We start from the raw sequence: 22,999 nt of genomic DNA, 5'->3' as shown, positions 1-22,999 counted from the left end.
AGGAATGATCTCAACTTCTTGAGATTTGTAGGTGACTTGGTGTTGATCACTGCCTCCACCTTCTTCTGTGGGTTGATTCCATCAGCAGTGATTTCGTGACCTAGGAAATTAACCTTGGCACGACACCATTGAGCCTTCTACAAAGAAAGTTTCACACCAGCTTTTCTCAGTTGGGTTAATACATGCCTCAGTTCTGCAATGTGTTCCTCAAAAGTCTTGCTTTAGGATGTCATCCACATAGGATAAGGTACCTCGTTCATTGGCATCAGGCATTGCCTTATGCATGAACGCAGCAAATTCATGGCCCACATTTATGTACCCGAAGGGTAGTCTGGTCCATGCATATTGTTGCTTTCCAAATGTGAAGGCCAGTTTGTACTGATCCCTCTCGTCCACTTTAATCGTCCAATATCCTTGCGCACAATCAAGGGCAGTGAAAATTTTGGATCCTTTGTATTCGCGCCAAATACTGGTCAATGTATGGGATGGTTGAACGAGCTCAAAGTATAGGATGGTTGAACGAGCTATGTACCGGACGGATGATGCCCCTCCTCTCCAGGTTTTTTATGTTTTCCGATAGTGACTCGTAAGCCGCCAGCAGAAGTCGGTATTGTTTGACAAAGACAGGAGGTGCATCGGGATCTGTCTGGATTCTTGCAACATGTAGGTCTGTTTCTCCACAGTCATAAGAATCTTTGGAAAACCTGTCCTGGAATTCTGTGAAGAGCTCCTTTTAGCTGTTAACGCTCTGACTCATTGGAGCATGTGTCTGCTATAGATATTTGCTCTTCCACCCGTTCCTGAAATTCTGGAAAGATCTCAGGTTGACTTAACCCGTAAGCTTCTTCAAGCTCACTAGTTAAATCATTTTGGGTGTAGCGTACCTTATCCTTTCCTTGTTGGCATGACTCATATTTCTTTTCATCGATCTCATGGTTGAAAACCAATGATGATTCTTCGATTTGGCATGTATACCTTCTTCAGAACTGAAAGGATAAACAGAGTGGATATTGAATAACCCCTCAGGTATTGAGGAAAAACATTGTTCCACTACCTGTTCTTCTGTTATTCTGGTATTCATCAGGTATTCATCAAGTCCAATGATATTATTCTGGAATCCAAAAGTATAATATTCTGAATCCATAGCTAGACCAATTACGGTGTTCTTTTGCAGAGAAATGCTATGGGGAGCCATGCTATGGATTATCATGTGCATTGGATCCTGATGGATGTTTATTATAGGAGTGAGTTTTACCTTCAGGCCGAGTTGCTGCATTCGGTTGGACTAACAGATCAAAGCATCTGCGTTCTTCAAATTTTGTCCCTTCTTCCCTTGAATGGGAAGAAGAAATGGTTTGCATCCTTCAGGGATTTTAACCTCATCAGCAACCATGATACTCACGGCATAGGCCATCTGTTGTCCCCATCTTAAGGCTTGCTCTACATCCTGGTACCCCTCTGGGTCTCCCGGTAATCTGGACCATAGATTATTATTGACCAGATCAATTTGCACGGCAAATTGGTGTAGAAAGTTGTTACCTATATACATCTGATGCCGTGGTTCATTCAACACGAAAAACGTGTTCTGTAGTCTGACTTTCTATTGAGATAGACAAAAGACATCTTGCAACCACTTTATGACCATCCAGATCATGAACCCATTGGTCCTGTGGAGAGGAACTTTTGATCATTTTAGGATTGGTGACCTGTTTTAAGAGTCCTAGGCTTACGTAGCTGGTTTCGGATTTCAGATCCAACTTGGTATATTTCACCCGCGATATATTGTTCACCCGTATGGGAATCAATAAATTGTCATTGACCTTTTCAATCCGTACCATGGATTAAGTATTCTTGGCCAGGTCTGCGACTTTGTGATTTCCCCCTTCAAGAGAAATAGTCAATACATCCTCATCCAAGGTTACCTTTTCAATGAAAAATAGATAAAGTTCAGGTCCGCGCTATTCACCACACCGTAGACACGTGAACATGGAAATAAAGCATCCAAATTCGGCGTATTCTCAGCAACCTCGTCACAGATTCCAACCGGTAGTCTCCAGTCACCAAGGCACCCTTATCTAAAGATAAAACATATTGTGCAATACCCCAAGTGTATCGAAAAAAAACACTTTTATTGTACTCACAAACGCAGGCTTGTATTCAGCATATCAGATACAGATAAAATGCTCGATCCGCAAAAAACGGAAGCCGTCCGTGTGCCTTCCGCAATTTACGGAACGGGTGGCCCATTGTAGAAATGCCTATTCTTGTCCGCAAAACGGACAAGAATAGGACATGTTCTATTTTTTTGGCGGGGCCACGTAACTGAGCAACGGATGCGGACAGCACACGGAGTGCTGTCCGCATCTTTTGCGGCCCCATTGAAGTGCATGGGTCCGCATCCGAGCTGCCAAAATGGTGGCTCGGATGCGGACCCAAACAACGGCCGTGTGCATGAGGCCTTAAGGATATAAATTCTTATCTTGTCATGGCTTAGCCATGACACAGACAAAATCCCTTCAGATATGGGTTTATTGCTAAAACCCATATCTTTTAGCAATAACTTTTAAAATACAATGTTCTCTATATTCACTATGACTCTTTTATAAACTGAACTTGCCATGAACTCATCTTGGCCTCTTCAGCCACATAAGGGTCCATTCACATGTCCGCAATTTCGTTCCGCATTTTGCGGAATGGAATTGCGGACCCATTCATTTCTATGGGGCAGGACGATGTGCTGCCCGGATCCGGAATTGCGGATCCGCACTTCCGGGTCCGCAATTCCAAACTCGAAAAATATAGAACATGTCCTATTCTTGTCCGCAATTGCGGACAAGAATTGGCATTTTCTATTAAGTGCCGGCGATGTCCGTGTTTTGCGTATCTACGGATCCGTGGATCCGCAAAACACACACGGACGTGTGAATGGACACTAACAGAACTTTGGTTCAAGCTGATTTCACTCTTAAAGGCAATGAGCATTCATTTTGGCTATATTATCATCAGATAATACTGTACACTTATGAAAATGCACTACACCACTCAAAAAATTCTCACCATTATTTGTAATAGCTAGCGGCAAAATAAGTCCCCTTGCAGACGAACGTGTCCGGATACGTTGCGGATGCGTTCAGTGAAAACTGCGCAATTTCACAAAGTCATTCCGTTTTTTTTGCGATCGCGTTCAGTTTTTATCGCACGGGTGCAATGCGATTTACTGTGTTTTGCACGCGCGTGATAAAAAAGTTAATGTTTACAAACAACATCTCTTAGCAACCATCCGTGAAAATCGTATCCGCATTTGCTTGTGAATGCGATGCGATTTTCACACAGACCCATTAACTTCTATGGGGCCAGCTTTGCGTGAAAATCGCAGAATATAGAACATGCTGTGATTTTCATGCAATGCAAAAGTGATGCGTGAGTACTACCGCTCATGTACACAGACCCATTTAAATCAATGAGTCCGGATTCCGTGCTTGCGCAATGCGTTCGCATCACGCATTGCACCCGCGCGGAATTCTCGCTCGTGTGAAAGAAGCTTAAGAATATACAGAACCTTTTGCCAATCACGTCTTAAGAGTGAATCCTCTCATGACACAAGAAGTGCTTATTTTAGGCAAAATGCCTTTGGTAGGGGTGAGTCTATGCTCATTTCATAATAGAAGCCTCCTCTGCGCACCTTTTATTGGTTGACTATATAAAAAGTATTCAGACCCATCAACCATTTGACCATGTACATGTACTGTGTAACACCATTGATGAGTCATTTAAAGAGGACCTTTCACCGATTCTTACCCTATGAACTAAGTATACAGCCATGTGGAGCGGCGCCCGGGGATCTCACTGCACTTACTATTATCCCCAGGCGCCGCTCCGTTCTCCTGCTATGCCCTCCGGTATCTCCGTTCCCTAAGTTATGGTAGGCGGAGTCTGCCCTAGCGCTGGCCAATCGCATTGCAGAGCTCACAGCCTGGGAGAAAATAACCTCACAGGCTGTGAGCTCTGCGCTGCGATTGGCCAGCGCTAGGGCAGACTCCGCCTACCATAACTTAGGGACTGGTATCTCCGCCTACTATAACTTAGGGAACGGAGATACCGGAGGGCATAGCGGCAGAACGGAGCGGCGCCTGGGGATAATAGTAAGTGCAGTGAGATCCCTGGGCGCCGCTCCACATGGCTGTATACTTAGTTCATAGGGTAAGAATAGGTGAAAGGTCCTCTTTAAGCTTACTTTCTCGCACATTCCATTGGGGGACACAGACCATGGGTATAGCCTAGGACGATCATTACTAGGAGGAGACACTATGCAAATAAAAAAGAGAAAGCTCCTCCTCCCTGGGCTATACCCCCATGTTCCACCGGGAGGACCCCAGTTCTTGCTTAGTGTCGGATAAGGAGGATGACATTCTTTCTACTCCCGTTTATTTTTTTGCTGTGGACGCAGGGTCGCAATTCTGCTTCCCTGGTCTCTTGGTGGAGCAAGCGCCGGGGTCGAATTGACTCCCACCCTTCCCCAGAAGTTAAGTGGAACTGGGCTCGATCTGCAGCTCCGGCGGCCTACCAGATTCGGGGTCACCTCACTGCCCTCCTCCAGATCACTGCCACTCCTTGTGCCAGCTGACTGAGAGGTGACCTCCGCTGGTGTGGATTTGAGGGCGAAGACTACAGGACGCAGATAGGTACACTGCCTCCCATGTCTCCCGATGTGACGCTAGGACCGCTTGGTGGGGGGGTTTGAGGGGGGAGAGGATACCTGTCTGGGGCATCGCTACATGAGCGGCTACTTCCCGGCTTCCCTCGGCGGTGTCTAGGGGGCGGTCTCTCCTACCCTTCCGGCAGCCACGTCTTATTATTTTCATATTTCCCGCGTGCGAGTGGGTTTTGCGCCTCCTGACGCGATTTGTGGGCGGCGCTCTGTCTTCTGCTACTTCCGGCTCAGCGCTCTCGGCTGCTCTGGCTCCACTCTGTCCCGGTTGCGTGCTGCAGGAACGGTAGGAGACCCTGGCCCCTTCCATTGCTGGATTACCGCCATCATGCCAAAACCTGGGGCCTCACAAAAATCCAAGTCGGCCCCTCTGGGGCTATGTAAGGTTTGCTGCTTACCACTTTCGGTCTCTGGATCCTGTGACTCTTGCCTTGCCTCTGGACAGGATCATCCTCTCGTCCCGCCTTCCCCTCTCACTCAGTCCAGTCCTCCCTCCGCCCTGTCGGAGCCCGCGGAACCTGCCTGGGCCTCTGCCATTTCTAGGGCGGCCGCTGACTTAGCCCAAGTCTCCCGGGCCTTCATGGCCTTCATGGAGCGCATGGCGTCTACGGATCCTACGGCTAACACCATACCGCTTCCCAGTGGTTCCCACAGAGGACGCTCAACCACTAAGAGGCAGCGTACACAGCAGCATCCTTCCTCGGATGATTCTGCTTCCCCTCCTCGCCTAGAGGCCCGTTCAGACACTTCCCCTCCTCGCAGGGAACATAGATCGGAAGGGGAAAGATCCAGTTCTGATGAGGACACAGAGCTGGAGCCCTCGTCCAAACTGTCCACTATGGTGGCGGCGGTCCGGGATACGTTTGATATCCAGGTGGAATCGCCTTCCGCTGGTAGCCAGGAATTCCCTCTTTTCCACTCAAGGAAACCTCAAACCGTTGTATTCCCCATACATGGCGAGTTCGACAAGGTCCTCTCTAAGGCTTGGGACCGCCCAAATCACCGGTTTTCTGCCACGAAACGTATGGATACTCTTTATCCTTTTCCTGCAGAAAATGTGCAGCAGTGGTCTTCTCCTCCTTCTTAGGTTGACCCGCCGGTGGCCAGATTGGACAGTTCGTCCCTACGGGATGCAGTTGACAGGCGTTTGGATTCTCTGTCAAAAGCCATCTTCACTCTGGCAGGCACTGGCCTGCGGCCCGCTTTTGCCTCGGCCTGGGTATCCAGAGCGCTTTCCGTATGGTTGCATCGCCACCATCAGGACCTGGCGGAGCACGATGCCTCTGCGGACACCTTAAATTTTGTCCTCCAGATGTCTCAGGTGACGAAGTTTCTCTGCGAAGCTTCCTTTGATGTTAGCATTCTTTTTGCGCGTATCTCGGCCCTTTCGGTCACACAGCGTAGAGAAGTCTGGTTGAAGGTTTGGGACGCTGACGCTTCCTCTAAGCGTTCCCTCACTAACCTCCCCTTTTCGGGTTCCAGGCTTTTTGGTGCTAAGCTGGACGAGATCATCTCGGACGCGACAGGGGGCAAGAGTACCAACCTGCCCCATCTAGATCCAAGCGCACATTTTGGAGGTCGGTCCTCCGGTTCTAGGAACCAGTCCTTTCGCCGCTTCTCCTCTTCCAGATCTGCGGCGGCCCCCTTCCAGGGTGGCTCTCAAGACTCCCGTAAGAAACCTGCCTTTAAGCCCCAGCCTTCCTGGCACCCGCGGCCACAATCAGCCCGCCCTGCTGCTCCCAAGCAGTCTTCTGCCTGAAGGGGCACCCCCACCTCTTACGGTGGGGGGCCGATTGCTCTCCTTTCAACAGGTCTGGAGAGATCATATCCAGGACGCCTGGGCCCTGGAAATTGTAACATCTGGTTACAAAATAGAATTCGCTTCCAGGCCTCCGGAGCGTTTCTTCTCTTCTCGGGTTCCGGGGGATCCGGTCCGGGCCTCGGCTCTTTTGCAGGCGGTCTCTTCCCTTTCGGACAGGGGAGTGATTGTTCCAGTCTCCTTGGAGGAGCAAGGCGAAGGTTTCTACTCCAACCTGTTCGTGGTGCCAAAAATGGAGGGATCGGTGCGTCCTGTTCTAGATCTGAAGCTGTTGAACAGGTCCCTCCGATCCGTTATTGCTTCTCTTCTTCCAGGGGAATTCCTCGCGTCGGTGGACATACAAGACGCCTATTTGCATGTCCCTATAGCAGAATCTCACCACAGGTTTCTGTGCTTCGCTGTTGGCGGGCAGCATTACCAGTTTGTCGCCCTACCCTTTGGACTGGCTACGGCCCCTCAGGTATTTACGAAGATCTTGGCGCCGCTCTTGGCGCTTCTCCGTACCAGGGGTATATCTCTGTTGCCCTATCTGGACGACATACTGATAAAGGCTTCCTCCCTTCCCCAGGCCAGGGACAGCATCCGGATCACGGTTCAGACTCTGGAGCAGTTCGGCTGGCTGATCAATGTCCAGAAGTCATCTCTTCTCCCCTCACAGAGGTTGACCTTCCTAAGGATGGTTCTGGACACCACGGCAGCTCGGGTATTCCTTCCGAGTTCCAAGTCCTCTCGAATTCAGGAATCGGTATCTCTCTGTCACGGCTGTATGTGAGCAACAATAGTATACACAGTAAAAGAGCTACTGACCGGACCCAAACTAGGGAGGATAAAGGGTGACCCCTGTCCGACCCTCAAGCTCTCCCTATACTGCTAAAGCACATGCCCGGATCCAAATGGCGGAACGAGGCATGCCCACGTGCCTAAGACTGATGACCACTGTAACCCCTACAATAGTGGAAGGGGCACGGCCACCGGTGCCCTACCCAGTATATGGAGGGAACCGTGGCCACCTCAGATCCAGTCAGAAAACAATCAGGTACACAACAATGTCTGCACACTTAGCTGAAGGTGTTGCAGCCGCAGAGAAGACGGATCCAAGGACAGCTGGCAATATCCGGAGTGCTTGCTGCAGCAGAACACAGGTCCAGTGAACTGATAGCTACAAGTGAAGATACTAAAGCAAGAGCTACAACTGAAATGAGAACTATAATCCACGCCCTACAATAGGAGGAGGGGTGATATAAAGAGAGGGAAATCAAACGCATGAAGAACAGCTGGGAGGAAGGAAACCAAAAGTAAACAGAGCAGTGAAAACTCCTCCCAGCTCTAGTAGTGACATCATCACAGGGGTGGAGAAACAGAGCTGTGAGAACGTCCCAAAGCTCTGGTAGTGACACTCTCCTACTGCACTCCCGACAACTCTCCATCCGGGAGTGCATGAGGGTTCTGGGGCTGATGGTGGCCTCCTTCGAGGCCGTCCCCTTTGCCCAGTTTCACACTCGGCCTCTACAGCGGGCGATTCTGTCCTTTTGGGACAGGACGTCGCGCGGTCTGGCATCTCGAGTCAGTCTGCCTCCTCGGGTTCGGGCGGACCTCTTGAGGTGGCTGTCCCCCCAAAACTTTCTTCCGATCTCCGGGACAGTCGTCACCACCAACGCCAGCCTCCTAGGTTGGGGTGGTGTTCTTCAGACCCGGACGATGCAGGGGCTTTGGTCGGTGGAGGAGGCCCGCCTTCCAATCAACATGCTGGAGCTCAGAGCAATTTTCCTCTCCCTTTCTCACTGGACTCATCTCCTGGCAGGTCTCCCGGTAAGGGTCCAGTCGGACAATGCCACCGCCGTGGCTCACGTCAACCACCAGGGCGGGACCCGCAGCCGGACGGTGATGCAGGAGGCGGAGAGGATCCTCCAGTGGGCGGAGACCCATGTTCCAGTACTGTCGGCAGTGTACATCCCGGGGATCGACAATTGGAAGGCGGACTTTCTCAGCCGCAACACTGTGGATCCAGGAGAGTGGTCCTTAAACCCGGAAGTTTTCGAGGACATCTGTCGCAGGTGGGGGCGCCCGGGTGTCGACCTGATGGCGTCCAGGCTCAACAACAAGGTTTCCACGTTTCTGGCCCGTGCTCGCGACCCAGAGGCGTACGGAGTGGACGCGCTGGTGTCTCCGTGGCGAGGCTTCCCTCTCCTTTATGTCTTTCCACCTCTGCCTCTGCTACCGAAGGTCCTTGCAAGATCACGTTGGAAGGGATTCCGACCATTCTCATCGCCCCCGATTGGCCGCTCCGCGCCTGGTTCTCGGACGTCACTCGGATGCTGGCAGATGTGCCGTGGCCTCTTCCTCTTAGGGAGGATCTACTGTCTCAAGGACCGCTCTTCCACCAGAATTTACGGTCGCTGCGCTTGACGGCATGGCTGTTGAGACCGCCATCCTGAAGAAGAGGGGCTTCTCGGACTCTGTGGTGAAGACCATGATCAAGGCCAGAAAACCAGTTTCATCCCGTATATACCATCGTACCTGGAAGGCCTTTCTTGTCTTTTGTGAGAAACTGGGCGTTTTTCCCCTTCGTTTCTCGATTCCGATGGTCCTCTCCTTTCTCCAGTCGGGTCTTGAGATGGGGATGTCGTTGAGCTCTCTGAAGGGTCAGGTCTCTGCTCTGGCCATTTTCTTTTCAGTGATCCCTGGCTCTGCTCGGTCCAGTGAGGACCTTCCTACAAGGGGTGGCACATTCGGTTCCTTCGTATGTTCCTCCCCTGCCCCCCTGGGACTTGAACTTGGTTCTGTCTTCCCTCCAGACGGCTCCCTTTGAACCTTTGAGGGAGGTTTCTTTGAATTTTCTCACCTGGAAGATGGTCTTTTTGGTGGCGATCACCTCGATCAGGAGGGTATCGGAGCTGGCCGCGCTTTCCTGTAGGGAGCCCTTTTTGGTCTTCCATCAGGATAAGGCGGTGCTGCGTCCGGTCCCTTCATTTTTGCCCAAGGTGGTCTCCGCCTTCAACCTTAATGAAGATATAGTCCTGCCCTCTTTTTTTCCATCTCTGGCGAACCGCAAGGAGCGCTCTCTCCATTCCCTGGACGTGGTCCGGGCTCTGTGTGTGTACCTGTTGGTTACTGCCTCTTTCCGCCGTACGGATTTCTTTTTCGTGATTCCGGAAGGGCCTCGTAAAGGTCTGGCGGCTTCCAAGGTCTCGGTAGCCCGATGGATTCGGTCGGCTATTGCCTCGGCTTATCGTGCCCGTGGAAGGGTTCCTTCAGCTGGGGTTACCGCGCTGGGCTAGGCGTAATCGCGCCTCGCCATCTCAACTTTGTAAGGCGGCCACCTGGTCTTCCTTGCATACCTTTACAAAGTTTTACCAGTTGCACTCTTTGGCATTGGCTGATGCTGTCCTTGGGCGCAAGGTATTGCAGGCGGTGGTTCCTGTTTGACCGCGTATTCTCCTGGAGGTGCTGTTTTTTTCCCACCCCATGGACTGCTCTAGGACGTCCCATGGTCTGTGTCCCCCAATGGAATGTGCGAGAAAAGGAGATTTTTTGTGAAACTCACCTGTAAAATCTTTTTCTCGTCTTTTCCATTGGGGGACACAGCTTCCTCCCATTCTTACCTGTTGTAGGAAAGGTTGGTTTAGTTCTTCGGGTCCTGAAGGTTTTCGGTCCGATGGCGGTATTACATTGTTCTGGTCTCTATGGCTTTGGTCTCCTTCTCCTACTGCTTTTGCACGCACTGGGGTCCTCCCAGTGGAACATGGGGGTATAGCCCAAGGAGGAGGAGCTTTCTCTTTTTTATTTGCATAGTATCTCCTCCTAGTAATGACCTAGGCTATACCCATTGTCCAATGGAAAAGACGAGAAAAAGATTTTACAGGTGAGTTTCACCAAAAATCTCCTTTTTGCACTTTCTAGGTGGAGACTGAAGCGGAAGGTGAGGTTTGCCTGCAGTACAACTTTAAGGATGAGCTTTTGAAGAACACCATTCGTTTCCCTCTTAAAGTGGAGAAAGCTGAAAGGTAATTCAAGGATAATTCACTGTCAAACAGAACAAACCCACAGAGTAATGGGGTAACACAAATAATTAAATCCACCAGTGCATTGTGGGAAAAGACGCTAAAAACAGCCTAAGGCCTCATGCACACGACCGTTGTTGGGTTTCGTGTCCGTTGTTCCATTTTCCGTGATTTTCTGCGGACCCATTGACTTTCAATGGGTCCGTTGAAAACTCGGAAAATGCACCGTTTGTCATCCGCGTCCGTGATCCGTGTTTCCAGTCCGTGAAAAAAATATGACCTGTCCTATTTTTTTCACAGACAACGGTTTGCGGACCCATTCAAGTCAATGGGTCCGTGAAAAAACACGGAGGCACACAAGATTGTCATCCGCGTCCGTGATCCCTGTCCGTTTTTTTCCTATCATTTTCAAGGCAAACTTGACTTAGATATTTTTTTTCACTTTTCAGGTCTGGTGATCCTCCAAAAATCAAGGAAGACACACGGAAAAAAAAACGGAAACGGATCACGGAACAACGGAACCCTGTTTTGCGGACCGTGAAAAAGTACATGAGGCCGTGTGCATGAGGCCTTAGCGCGGGTTCACATCACCGTTATGAATTACTTTATATCTTTCCGTCATAACATGGTTATAACGGAAAATAACGGAATTCATAAGACGGAATTCTAAATAGAAACCTTTTAGAGGCATTCCATTTTGACCCATGAGAATAGAGGTCAATGGGAAAGCATAACGGAACCATCTGGACAGGCAGTGGATATGCACCTCTACATAACTTAGGCACATTCAGTGCAAGGGGTATTAAGGCCGGTGTCTAAAACACCAGTCTTAATAAATGACCCTTATTGTTTTTTTGTTTTGTTTTTTAAATGTCCATTTATTACACCAGATCTCTGCTTCTTCGTATAAACATATACAGTATATATGTATTTGTGGTCGTGGCTAAAATTGGACTCGGGCAGGCGTGCCCGCCTTGAACCTAAACCGGCTGAGTTGTGCCTGGAGCCGGGTACGAGAGCAGCCTATAAGGGGGCTGCCCTAGAGGAGAAGATTAAGAAAATAAGGGGAATTGGCAGGTGAGTTGAAGCCCAGAACGCCTACCAGGTGAGGGAGAGAGGGGCTGATAAAGGCTCAAGCCCCTCCCACAAATGCAGGCTGAGCTTCAGCCTTACTAACTTGTGGTCGTGGCTAAAATTGGACTTGGGCAGGCGTGCCCGCCTTGAACCTAAACCGGCTGAGTTGTGCCTGGAGCCGGGTACGAGAGCAGCCTATAAGGGGGCAAAAAGGAAACCAAGATAGTTAATTCAAGAACTTTATTGACTCATAACACCAGAGACTGAAAGGCTTGCGAAATTTCTACCTGCGGGTTAGGTATATACCTGGTGACACATGACGAGCGCCACCTTCCCATTTTCCGGATGACATGAGCGGGGACCCTGTGCTGGGAAGCTGCAGATGCAGCTCCAATGCAGAAGGAATGGCCAGATATAGAGCCGGGGCCGAACCCTAAGCCAGAGGCAAGAGTACAGATATGGCAGATGAATTGCGCAGAGGTGAGAGAGCCATTAAGATGAGGTAGCAGTGGGCTGTGAGGGGGAGCTTCACGGATGGCGTGCATGAGCTGCCCAAAGACTTGTACTGGGCACCACTTATTGCCAGACTGGAAAAAAGTAACCTCAACCGGGGGACCTGTTTGGCTTGTCTTAGTGGACACCAACTTAAGCGTATAGTGGCCCTGGTTCCACACTAGCTGTTCTTTGGACAGACCACTGCGTCGCGCTGAACTGCAAGTGAATTCGCCTGGCCTAAGGAATCCGTAGAAGCCCAGGTACATAGCAGCTTTAATGACCAAGCTGGAGAAGGGCCCAAAAGGGGCGCCATCCATGGCTGATGACATCTTCTGGAACATCTCTCCTGTGACCGCCTGTCTACGGGACGGGGGATTGACCCTACCTTTCTGGACCCCACGCAAGGTGGCCTTGACCGCATGCGCTGAAAAAATGGAGCCCCCCCCCCCGGGTTGTGGAGCATGGTGTGGTGTTGGACGCCCGCAAGGTATAACTTGATGGTGCTATGCGAGAGATGCAAATGGTGATGACAATGGGCGATAAAGGCCATGATGTATGGGATGTCCGCTAGTCCGCCCTGTGGTTACAGATTGGAAAAACTCCTGGTAGGTTCTCAGGCCTGATTGGTAGTTCCTGGCTGTATTTGGGGCGAGGGACTGCTGTGCCAGGTCCCTTGCTGAGGAGATGAGGGCATTTAGCCCATTGTCAGGGAACTGAATGTCGGGGTGGGACATCTGAGCGTATCGGCTTCGGGTAGGACCTGGAAAAAGAGGGGGAAATTAAACCGGGACAATGCGTCAGCTGCGACGTTTCGCTGGCCCGGAATGTGGCTGCAGTGCAAATGGAAATTGTGGGACAGGGCAAGCCAGACCAGCTGGCGCAACAGTGACATAATTTTTTGGGACTTTGCCCTACCCTTAGCTAAAATGTCAACTAGAGCCTGATGACAAACATTACCGGCGAGTTGGCCCAGAGATGACCCCAGGCCTGAGCGGCTGCGACAATGGGGTATAACTCCAACAGGGAGGAGGTGCAGATGTACTCGGCATCCTCCAGGACTGACATGGGCCAACGGTCAACCAGCCAATGGGGATCCCAAATGGCTGCGTAACCGCAGGATGCGGCGGCATCCGAAAAGATAGTAGGGAAGGAGGGCGACCACGGAGGGACAAAGAGGGAGATGCCACTGGGAGAGGAACAACTCCCACATGGCCAGGTCTGCCATAGCGATGGATGACGCTGTCCTGGTCGGGTGCCGAGGGAAGAAGCTGGAGTAGCCTCGACACAAACATCCTTCCCTGGGGCATGATCCTAGAGGCGAAATTAAGCCGGCCCAGAAAATATTGTAACTCGACCCTAGTGAGGTACCCGGAGGAGGCAGCGTGGGAAATGACCTCTCGGCACTGAGTGAGTTTCTCTTCCGGGAGGCTGGCCTGCAGGCTGACAGAATCCAGGATGATGCCCAGGAACGAGACCCTAGTGGCGGGACCCTCAGTCTTGGCCTGGGCGACCGGAACATCTAGACTGGCGAACATCTCAAGGAGGATGGCGAGAATGCCAGATCCGCCCTGTGGGCCCTCAGCGATCAGAAATTCATCTAGGTAATGGATGACCGTCTGAAGCCCACCGTGATAGACCAAGATCCAGTGTAGCGCCTTGGCGAACTGGTCAAACAACCAGTAATATTGGCCGGCCCACTCAATGCCATAGTACTGCCACAACTGCGGTTGGATGGGGAGGAGCTTGAAAGCATCGGCAATGTCCGCCTTTGCCAACCAAGTGCCCCTGCCATGCAACAAAATGGCTCGTATGGCGTCTTCTATGGAGGAGTACCTCATGGCGAACTCTTCCGAAGGAATGAGAGAATTAAGGCTGGGAATAGCAGAAACGTGAGGGGCAGGACAGGTCATAGAACAACCTTTTTTTATTAGTGTTTTTCTTGGACACTAGGCCGATAGGGTTGATGCGCCATGACAGAAAGGGAATGAATGGCAAAGGACCTATGAGGAAACATTTCTCTACCTCAGACCGAATCAATTCGCTTTTTGCTGGTGGGTCCCTGGTGGCCGATAGAAGATTCCTGCCCTCCCAAGGAACCTGTGGCAGTGCAACGAGACCAGTGTGGAACCCCTGCAAGAAGCCCGTCAACAGGAACGCCACAAAGTTCTTATCGTGGTGGTCCCGAAGGAGAGCCACCAAGAGGTCCACATTAATGTCGGCTAGTCAGGATCCTTTGGCCGCCTTCTTGGGACAGGAGGAACGAGGGTGGGCCCTAAAACACAAGGAGCAAACGTGGAGAGAACTGCAACTGGCATAGGAGCAACCACCTTAATTGAAGTTATTGCAGATCTGGCTCCTTCCTAAGTAGAAGATGGGCCGGCCGAGTTTGTCAGTGGAGGGGTTGGTCTGCGGGGACCCGGAGGTTCCCGGGAGAGCCCTGTCCTGAGCCGAGTGGGCGGTATTTGGGCACCATTCAGATGTATGAAAGATAGATTGGCACATCGCGCAGGTGGGTGCCCTGAGGCCTGCGAAGTGACGGCAGAAAAGTTCTGTGTCAATGGAGGCCCAGCTAGTGACATATTGAAACTGTGCCAAAGCTGCTGCCGCTTTAGCCGAGAAAGAACGATGGTAGTCGTAGAAGGCTGAACCTCAATACTTGTGACCCAGGTCAGTGACCAGGTACAAGTAGCTGTCCAGCTCTTCACTTCTCTCTGGCTGTGCGGTGCAGACAATGTCTCTGAAGAGGCTAAACGCCAGGACAAACTCTGGAATGGGCAATTTGCAGTTAAGCCGAGAGTCCTTGGTCCTGAGGACCACAGACACATCCCCACAATTGATTACCCTGTTCTCGGGTACATCCTGGGCGGCAATGAGAACCGACGCCAGATTAACGTCCTTCCCTGCCAGAATGTCTCTCTTGAGATTGTCAGGGATGAACTGCGAGGGGGTCACCTGGGGAATGGGCCTGGGCATACCTGGTGTCAGCCAAACCGAAGTGGACGGTGCGGTCAGCAGGACGGGTGCCGGGGGTGCCACGGACGGGCGGGACTCTAGCTCCGACACTCTCGACCAGTGAATTCAAGGTGGATTGTAGCTGCACCAGTGAGAGCTGGATGGAAGATGTCTCCGGTTGAACCACGGAAGTGTTTGTGCTGACCATGAGGAGCTTGTATAGCTCTGCCTTTCTGGCGGAGGCTGGATGCGGGATGCCTCTTCTGTTAAGCTCCGCCAGCAACTTTGGAATGGTCCAACTCCTTAGAGTCGATGGACCAGCTTGTCCTGAAATTATCGTTTCAGAGACAGATAGGCTGTCATCTATATCCGAGGCCCGAGACATAGTTGATCTGTTGAAACATAAATGGCGTGACAGATAATAAAAAAAAAAAAGAGAAGGTGACGGAGTAACAGGACCGAAGAGGTGCAAGGGCAAAGATAAACACGTACCCGAAAACAGAACCCGTAACACGTACTAGCAGAACCTGACCTGGCCGGATAGATGAAGAAACAAATTAACTGTGAACATTGACCCGAGGGGCTCGCTGACGATGTCAGTGAGAACTTACCTGTACAGGACGGAAAGGAACCTGGGAATAGGACAAAACCTGAAAATCAACAAAAGGGTAACAGGCGAAACTTGAGAGTGCAGAATGAAGGATGACCCCAGACCTGTTTGAGCCAGGCGAACTGGCCAGGATGGGGCGCACCCCTAGAGTCAAATAAACTATTCGAGCGTATCAGATTGGTCATTGACAGAAGGAGGCCACCTGAGCGTACCAGGTGGCCGAAAGGAGCGATGGCGCGTTGCCATGAGACAGAAGCTGCGCGTAGCAGCGGCCCGCGAAGGACGGAAGACATTTACATGGCGGACCTGTGATTAAGGTGGAAAAAAGAGCGTAGAAGAAACTTGAGGAACAGTCGGGAGAGTGGCCCCTTAGATAGTGCAGAACATACAGGACGAATTGTTAGGCTGAAAGGTGCGAAGAGACCCACGTATCAAAGAAGGTTAAATAGGCAAGGAGGACCTGGGCGTACCAGGAATGAACTGTGCCCTGGGCGATCCAGGGGACGACACTGTGACGAGACAAGACAACCGACCGTGCCCTGGTGAACAATCACGGATCTAAGTGGCTATGGACACAAAGACAACAGTGGCCTGGGCGTACCAGGCAGATGATAACAGGCCTGGGCGCAACCAGGTGGAGAAACATCAGAAAAGTGGCAGGGCGAATCCTGCAAAAGGGGGTCCACCTGAGCGTCTCAGGGCGGATGTTTTTTTTTGTTTGTTTTGTTTTTAACAAAACGCAGCACATGGCGATGGGATTGCTCCCAGGAGCATGGCAGAATGTCCTGCCGCACCCCACCTGGGATGTCAGTAGGCGGAACCCCAGCGCATAACCCAGCCTAAACCCTACCATACACATGTGAGAGACATTGGACATGAACCCAGGCAGGAGACAGGTAAAATTGGTCTTTGAAACATTTACTTAAAACGTAAGAGGCCATGAAAATAGAACTTATTGTTGTGGGGGGGCTGGATGAATGGCAGCCCCGCGTCGCCCCCTGGTGACCAGCATGCGCAGAAGGCGCCCAAGGCTGTCCGGGAGCCTGCGCTGCATGACCCCTGCAGGAGGGCGCGATTCCCCTCCCCAGACCCCGGCCCAAGAACCGCAAAATGGATCGGTAGCAGCAAAAAGGTATGGGGGGGGGGAAGGGGGGAGACGAATCTTGCACAGGAATGACCTATCAGTAAAATCTAATACATTTTTAATAATCTTGAAACCTGTGGCACATGTTCAAACAAGCATTAAGGGCATGAAAACGCTTATGCGGTCGCCAAGGAGGCCTGCCGCTGGCCGGCCACACATAGCGCTGTAGCTAAGGTGGGGTGCCTCGTGCGTTCCACGGTGGAATGCACATCGATGACCGCGGTATAGGTGACTGCTATGGGGGGGTAAACACATGGCGCCGTAGCCTACCAGGTGAGGGGGAGAGGGGCTGATAAAGGCTCAAGCCCCTCCCACAAATGCAGGCTGAGCTTCAGCCTTACTAACGTGTGTGTACTTTTTCAGACATTTTGTTATACTTTGCTTGATGAATTACCTAACTTGTTTTGAAAGCTTGTTATGTTAAATTGGTTATATTTTATTAGAAATTTAGAGGGGTTTTCTGGGAGTTTTATACTTATGACCTATCCTCTAGAAAGGTCATCAGTATCTGATTGGTGGGGGTCAGACATCATCCAATGATCAGCAGTTTGAGAAGGCACCGTCGCTCGCAGTAGTGCCATGACCTCTCAGCTCATGAACCACAGCACCGTACATTGTATAGCGGCTGTGCTTGGCATCGCAGGTCAGCCTCATTTACTTATATGGGGCTGAGCTGCACCTAGGCCGATGAACGTAGAGTCACCTGGCCTAGGCAAAGCTGGAGTAGGCCGCGGTGTTACTGCGAGCACCGCTGCCTTTTCAAAAAGCTGATCGGCGGGAGTCCCAGGTGTCAGACCTCCACTGATCAGATACTGATGGCCTGAGGATAGTCATCAGTATAAAACACCTGGAAAACACCTTTAAAAAGGTATGATACCTGCTATACCTGGTATGATTATTTTCTTTCTCTTAATGTGATCAATAAAACATGTTTTTCTATAGGCTGAAACAGTACCAGATTTTTTTCTTCTGATTTAACGTCTTATCATATTGCTTTTTGATCTTGAGCATGGATTCTTCTTGAAACCACTGTACACAATGACCACACTGACAACAAACCAATCGTAGATCTACCCATCTACTAAATCCCATTCTTTTCTCAGACCCACCATCCATAGACTGGCAGCTAAGTCTCTGATCTCTGAGCTGGAATGTGGAAAGGACTCTAGATCCGAGGATGGGAAGAAGAGGATCCTGGAGGTCAGTCTAGAGTCTGGAGTCATCTCCTCGCTTACTGCCTTTGTTGCTGTTAATAAAGACACCAAGACTCCAGTGGAAGGTCCTCCAGTACGAAGAGACATCCCTGCTCCAGGTTTTATGCATGGTAAAAATACCAAGTATATGCTCATATACAAGTACTAGCCATATTAGTACCCGTATAGTATAACCATTCATATCAACCTACATATTGTGTAACAAAATCAGTGCTTATATAATAGAACCAGCCATGCCAGATCTCATACAATAGAACTGGCCATTTCAGTTCTTATATAAAACAACTTACCATATCAGTGCCTTATATAATAGTAGTGGTCATATCAGTGCTCATATAATAGAACTGGTCATATCAGTGCTCATATACACTGCCTGTCCATAAAAAAAGTCTCCACCCAAAAAAAATAAAAAAGTTCAAACACTTGTTGGACCGCCTTTAGCTTTGATTACGGCACGCATTCGCTGTGGCTTTGTTTCGATAAGCTTCTGCAATGTCACACGATTTATTTCCATCCAGTGTTGCATTAATTTTTCACCAAGATCTTGCATTGATGATGGTAGAGTCTGACTGCTGTGCAAAGCCTTCTCCAGCACATCCCAAAGATTCTCAATGGGGTTAAGGTCTGGACTCTGTGGTGGCCAATCCATGTGTGAAAATGATGTCTCATGCTCCCTGAACCACTCTTTCACAATTTGAGCCCGATGAATCCTGGCATTGTCATCTTGGAATATGCCCGTGCCATCAGGGAAGAACAAATCCATTGATGGAATAACCTGGTCATTCAGTATGTTCAGGTAGTCAGCTGACTTCAATCTTGGAGCACATACTGTATGCTGAACCTAGACCTGACCACCTGCAGCAACCCCAGATCATAGCACTGCCCCCACAGGCTTGTACAGTAGGCACTGGGCATGATGGGTGCATCACTTCATCTGCCTCTTTTCTTACCCTGATGCGCCCATCACTCTGGAACAGGGTAAATCTGGACTCTTCAGGCCACATGACCTTCTTCCATTGCTCCAGAGTCCAATCTTTATGCTCCCCAGCAAATTAAAGCCTTTTTTTTGGTTTGCCTCACTGATTAGTGGTTTTCTTACAGCTACACAGCTGTTCAGTCCCAATCCCTTGAGTTCCCTTTGCATTGTACGTGTGGAAATAATCTTACTTTCACTATTAAACATAGCCCTGAGTTCTACTGTTTTTCTTCGATTTGATTTCACCAAACGTTGAAGTGATCGCCGATCACGATCATTCAGGATTTTTTTCCCGCCACATTTCTTCCTCGAATACGATGGGTCCCCACTATCCTTCCAGTTTTTAATATTGCGTTGGACAGTTCTTAACCCAATTTTAGTAGTTTCTGCAATCTCCTTAGATGTTTTCTCTGCTTGATGCATGCCAATGATTTGACCCTTCTCAATCAGACTAACATCTTTTCCAGGACCACGAGATGTGTCTTTCGACATGGTTGTTTAAGAAATGAGAAGCAACTCATTGTACCAGTTGGGGTTAAATAACTTGTTGCCAGCTGAAAGATAATCGCCCATGCAGTAACTAACCAATAGGAGGCTCATAACTATTTGCTTAGTTAAATCCAGGTGGCGACTTTTTTTTTGGACAGGCAGTGTAATAGTACTGGTCATATCAGTGCTCATATTATAGAACTGGTCATATCAGTGCTCATATTATAGAACTGGTCATATCAGTGCTCATATAATAGAACTCGCCATATCAGTGCCCATATCAGTGCTCATATAATAGAACTCGCCATATCAGTGCTCATATAATAGAACTGGGCATATCAGTGCTCATATAATAGAACTGGCCATATCAGTGCTCATATAATAGAACTGGTCATATCAGTGCTCATATAATAGTACTGGTCATATCAGTGCTCATATAATAGTACTGGTCATATCAGTGCTCATATAATAGAACTGGTCATATCAGTGCTCATATAATAGAACTGGTCATATCAGTGCTCATATAATAGAACTGGTCATATCAGTGCTCATATAATAGAACTGGTCATATCAGTGCTCATATAATAGAACTGTGCAGTGTCCATATAGTAGTGGCTGTCATAAACCTTATCATTTAACATCACTAACCATATCGGCAGCACCCTTTTAGGGGTGCCTTCACATGGTGTGGATTACACGCAGTTCTTTAGCCCAGTGAAAATCGACCTACTGAAATTTGCAGCGTGTCAATTGTGGATTTTACCCTTTCCAATGGAAACCGCATAAAACACATCAAAACCGTGATAAAAAGTGTGGATTTATGTACGTTTTTATTTGGTGCGGTTTTGGTGCAGATTTCTTGCAGCTTTTCTGCACACCGATGTGCACCGTGTTAAGGCACAGTATCACTGCCTACCCCAATAACCTGAGTCCTTTCTAAGAGATGTCATTGTCAACATAACCAAAGGCTTCAGAGAGCTTTGAGCATTCAATCCTTTGGTTAAATGGGCTGATGCACGACACGAAGCTTTGGACAAAAAGAAGATCTGCACTCTTCAATAATTCCTTGTCTCATAGTGGAAGTTTGAGAAGAGTTTATCTAGAATAGAGGGGTTGCACTAAGAAGAGTCTGAGAGAAGCAAATAAATAATGAGAATACGTGTACACATTGCCGCCTGCACAGAGAAGACCACCATAGACCTGGCTTATAGGCCATTTTTATGGCCAACTTCCGTTAGGGCTTCTTACAATTTGCAGGCCAACATTAAGAGTTAACACATATTATTAACAAGGATTGTGTTGTCTCGAACGCCATTACCGTCTCCAATCATTTTGACTGTGTTGTCTGGGTATGACTGAGCTGCCATCCTGCATCATGGGGGCAGCAACAGAGGTCACACCATGAAATCCTTTCTAGTACAGCAAGATTATGTGAAATCCTTTTGGTACATCAAAAGTGAGGACTCATACACTGCACAGAATATGATATTGGCAACTGATTATTAGTTTCCTCTAAACAGGGATCTTCTCAGACTTCTTGTGAATTTTTGCTGTGTATTCTGACATTATTAAAGGTCCTTTTGCATGTACTGATATTATAAGCAATTATCTGGAATGATCCATTCTTTTCTGATAATTGCTTGATCATCAGGGAGATGAGAGCGGCAATTACATGCAGCAATCACCTCCACTGTATGAGGACTAGCGATCACTACTGCAATTGCTTGTCCCTATACAGATTTATTCATTCTAGGGTTTAGATCCCTGTCTACATGGGTCGATCTACTGAGACTATTACCCAATGAATGAGCACCTCTACACAGAGCAATTATCAGCAATGAGCATTTCTACAAATACTAATCCCCATTTAATTATCCATGTGAAATGACATAACAATCATGTTTTTTTTATAGTTTTTTCCTTCATTTATTTCCCCAGGTATGATGTATAGCGCACCAATGTCACTAATGGGTAGTAGTGGACCATTACCTTTGAGCTGTCGTAATATGTCTCAGCCAAGATTCGGTGAGTAGTGTTACTTCTTTTTGGGCATGAAAGTTACTTCTGTATGTATATATCATTTATCATTGGTATAGCATCGTGGTGCTCAGCAGAGGGATAAGGCATTGAGTGCTACATCTGCAAATCATTATCAAGACGCTGCACGGGTAGCTTGTTTTTCCCTTAGCAGCATGTCTGATTGATTATATATATATATATATATATATATATATATAATCAATCGTATTTCTCGCCCATATTCATTGGGGGACACAGAGACCGTGGGTATAGCTATGTCCTCTAGGAGGCGTTGACACTAGTAAAAGCTGTTAGCTCCTCCCCTGGCAGCTATACCCCCTCCAGCCTGGAGAGAGAGCTTCAGTTTGTGAGAAGCCTCTTGTCATCTGAGGCTGGGCATCCCAATTTTACTTTAAAATAAATAAAGAAAAGCCATAAAAGATTCGGGTCCTGCCCAATCAGGCCTCATCGCCGCAGGACTGCCCTATCTGTGTTAGACTGGGCCCGTGTCCTAGTACGGACAGAGGAGGACCTCTCATTTCCCAATCCACCCTCCAGGGTCGCTTGATTGGTATTCTCCATCTGCGTAATCCAATGGTGTATCTCCGGACCTTCCCAATAACCCTCCGTGGCCTTTTGGTTGATAGGCACCACCTGCGCAATCCTATGGTGGACCTCTGGACCTTCCCAATCACCCTCCGCGGTCGCTTGGTTGATAAGCACTGCCTGCGCAATCCAATGGTGGACCTCCGGACCTTCCCAATAACCCTCCGGGCCTTTTGGTTGATAGGCACCACCTGCGCAATCCTATGGTGGACCTCCGGACCTTCCCAATCACCCTCCGCGGTCGCTTGGTTGATAAGCACTGCCTGCGCAATCCAATAGTGGACCTCCGGACCTTCACAATCACCCTCCGGGCCGTTTGGTTGATAGGCACCACATGCGCAATCCAATGGACCTCTGGACCTTGCCAATCACCCTCCGAGGTCGTTGGGTGATATGGCACTACCTGCGCAATCCACTGGTGGACGTCTGGACCTTCCCAATCACCCTCTGGGGTAATTTGATTGATAAATCACTACCTGCGAAATCCACTGATGGACCTATGGACCTTCCCAATCACCCTCCTGGGTCGTTTGGTTGATATTCTCCACCTGCGCAATCCACTGGTGGACTTCTGGACCTTTACAATCACCCTCCGGGGTAATTTGGTTGATAAATCACTATCTGCAAAATCAATGCGCACTACAATGGTGGATCTCCAGACTTCCCAATCTCCCTCCAGGGTCGTTTGGTTGATAAAGCACCACCTGCGCTATCCGGTGAGTGAACCTCTAGAAGTTCCCATTCCACCCCCGGGTAGTTTGGTTGATAACTCCCACCGACGAGCCTGCGACTGCCATTACAAGATTCTGAGAGGTAAGACTACACTCAGCGGGCCAGAGCAGGATATTTTCCTCCTCCGTGACCTCCACACCCCCACCCTTCCTCCCTAGCG

The 22,999-nt window shown here is 49.3% G+C and overlaps 1 protein-coding gene across 13 annotated transcripts in view; it reads left to right on the top strand.

Moving 5' to 3' along the window:
• Positions 1-22,999, top strand: part of LOC120992310 (von Willebrand factor A domain-containing protein 5A-like) — a 163,091-nt gene that overhangs the window by 81,551 nt on the left and 58,541 nt on the right. For all 13 annotated transcript variants that reach the window (XM_040421224.1, XM_040421223.1, XM_040421218.1 and 10 more), the window contains exons 13-15: positions 10,428-10,531; positions 17,907-18,127; positions 21,421-21,507. In XM_040421224.1, the coding sequence (XP_040277158.1) occupies positions 10,428-10,531; positions 17,907-18,127; positions 21,421-21,507 (412 nt within the window). The remainder of the gene's footprint in view (positions 1-10,427; positions 10,532-17,906; positions 18,128-21,420; positions 21,508-22,999) is intronic.

This window comes from Bufo bufo, chromosome 2 (genome assembly GCF_905171765.1).
Source record: "Bufo bufo chromosome 2, aBufBuf1.1, whole genome shotgun sequence".
Lineage (NCBI taxonomy): Eukaryota > Metazoa > Chordata > Amphibia > Anura > Bufonidae > Bufo > Bufo bufo.
This window is presented reverse-complemented; position numbering and strand designations above follow the sequence as displayed.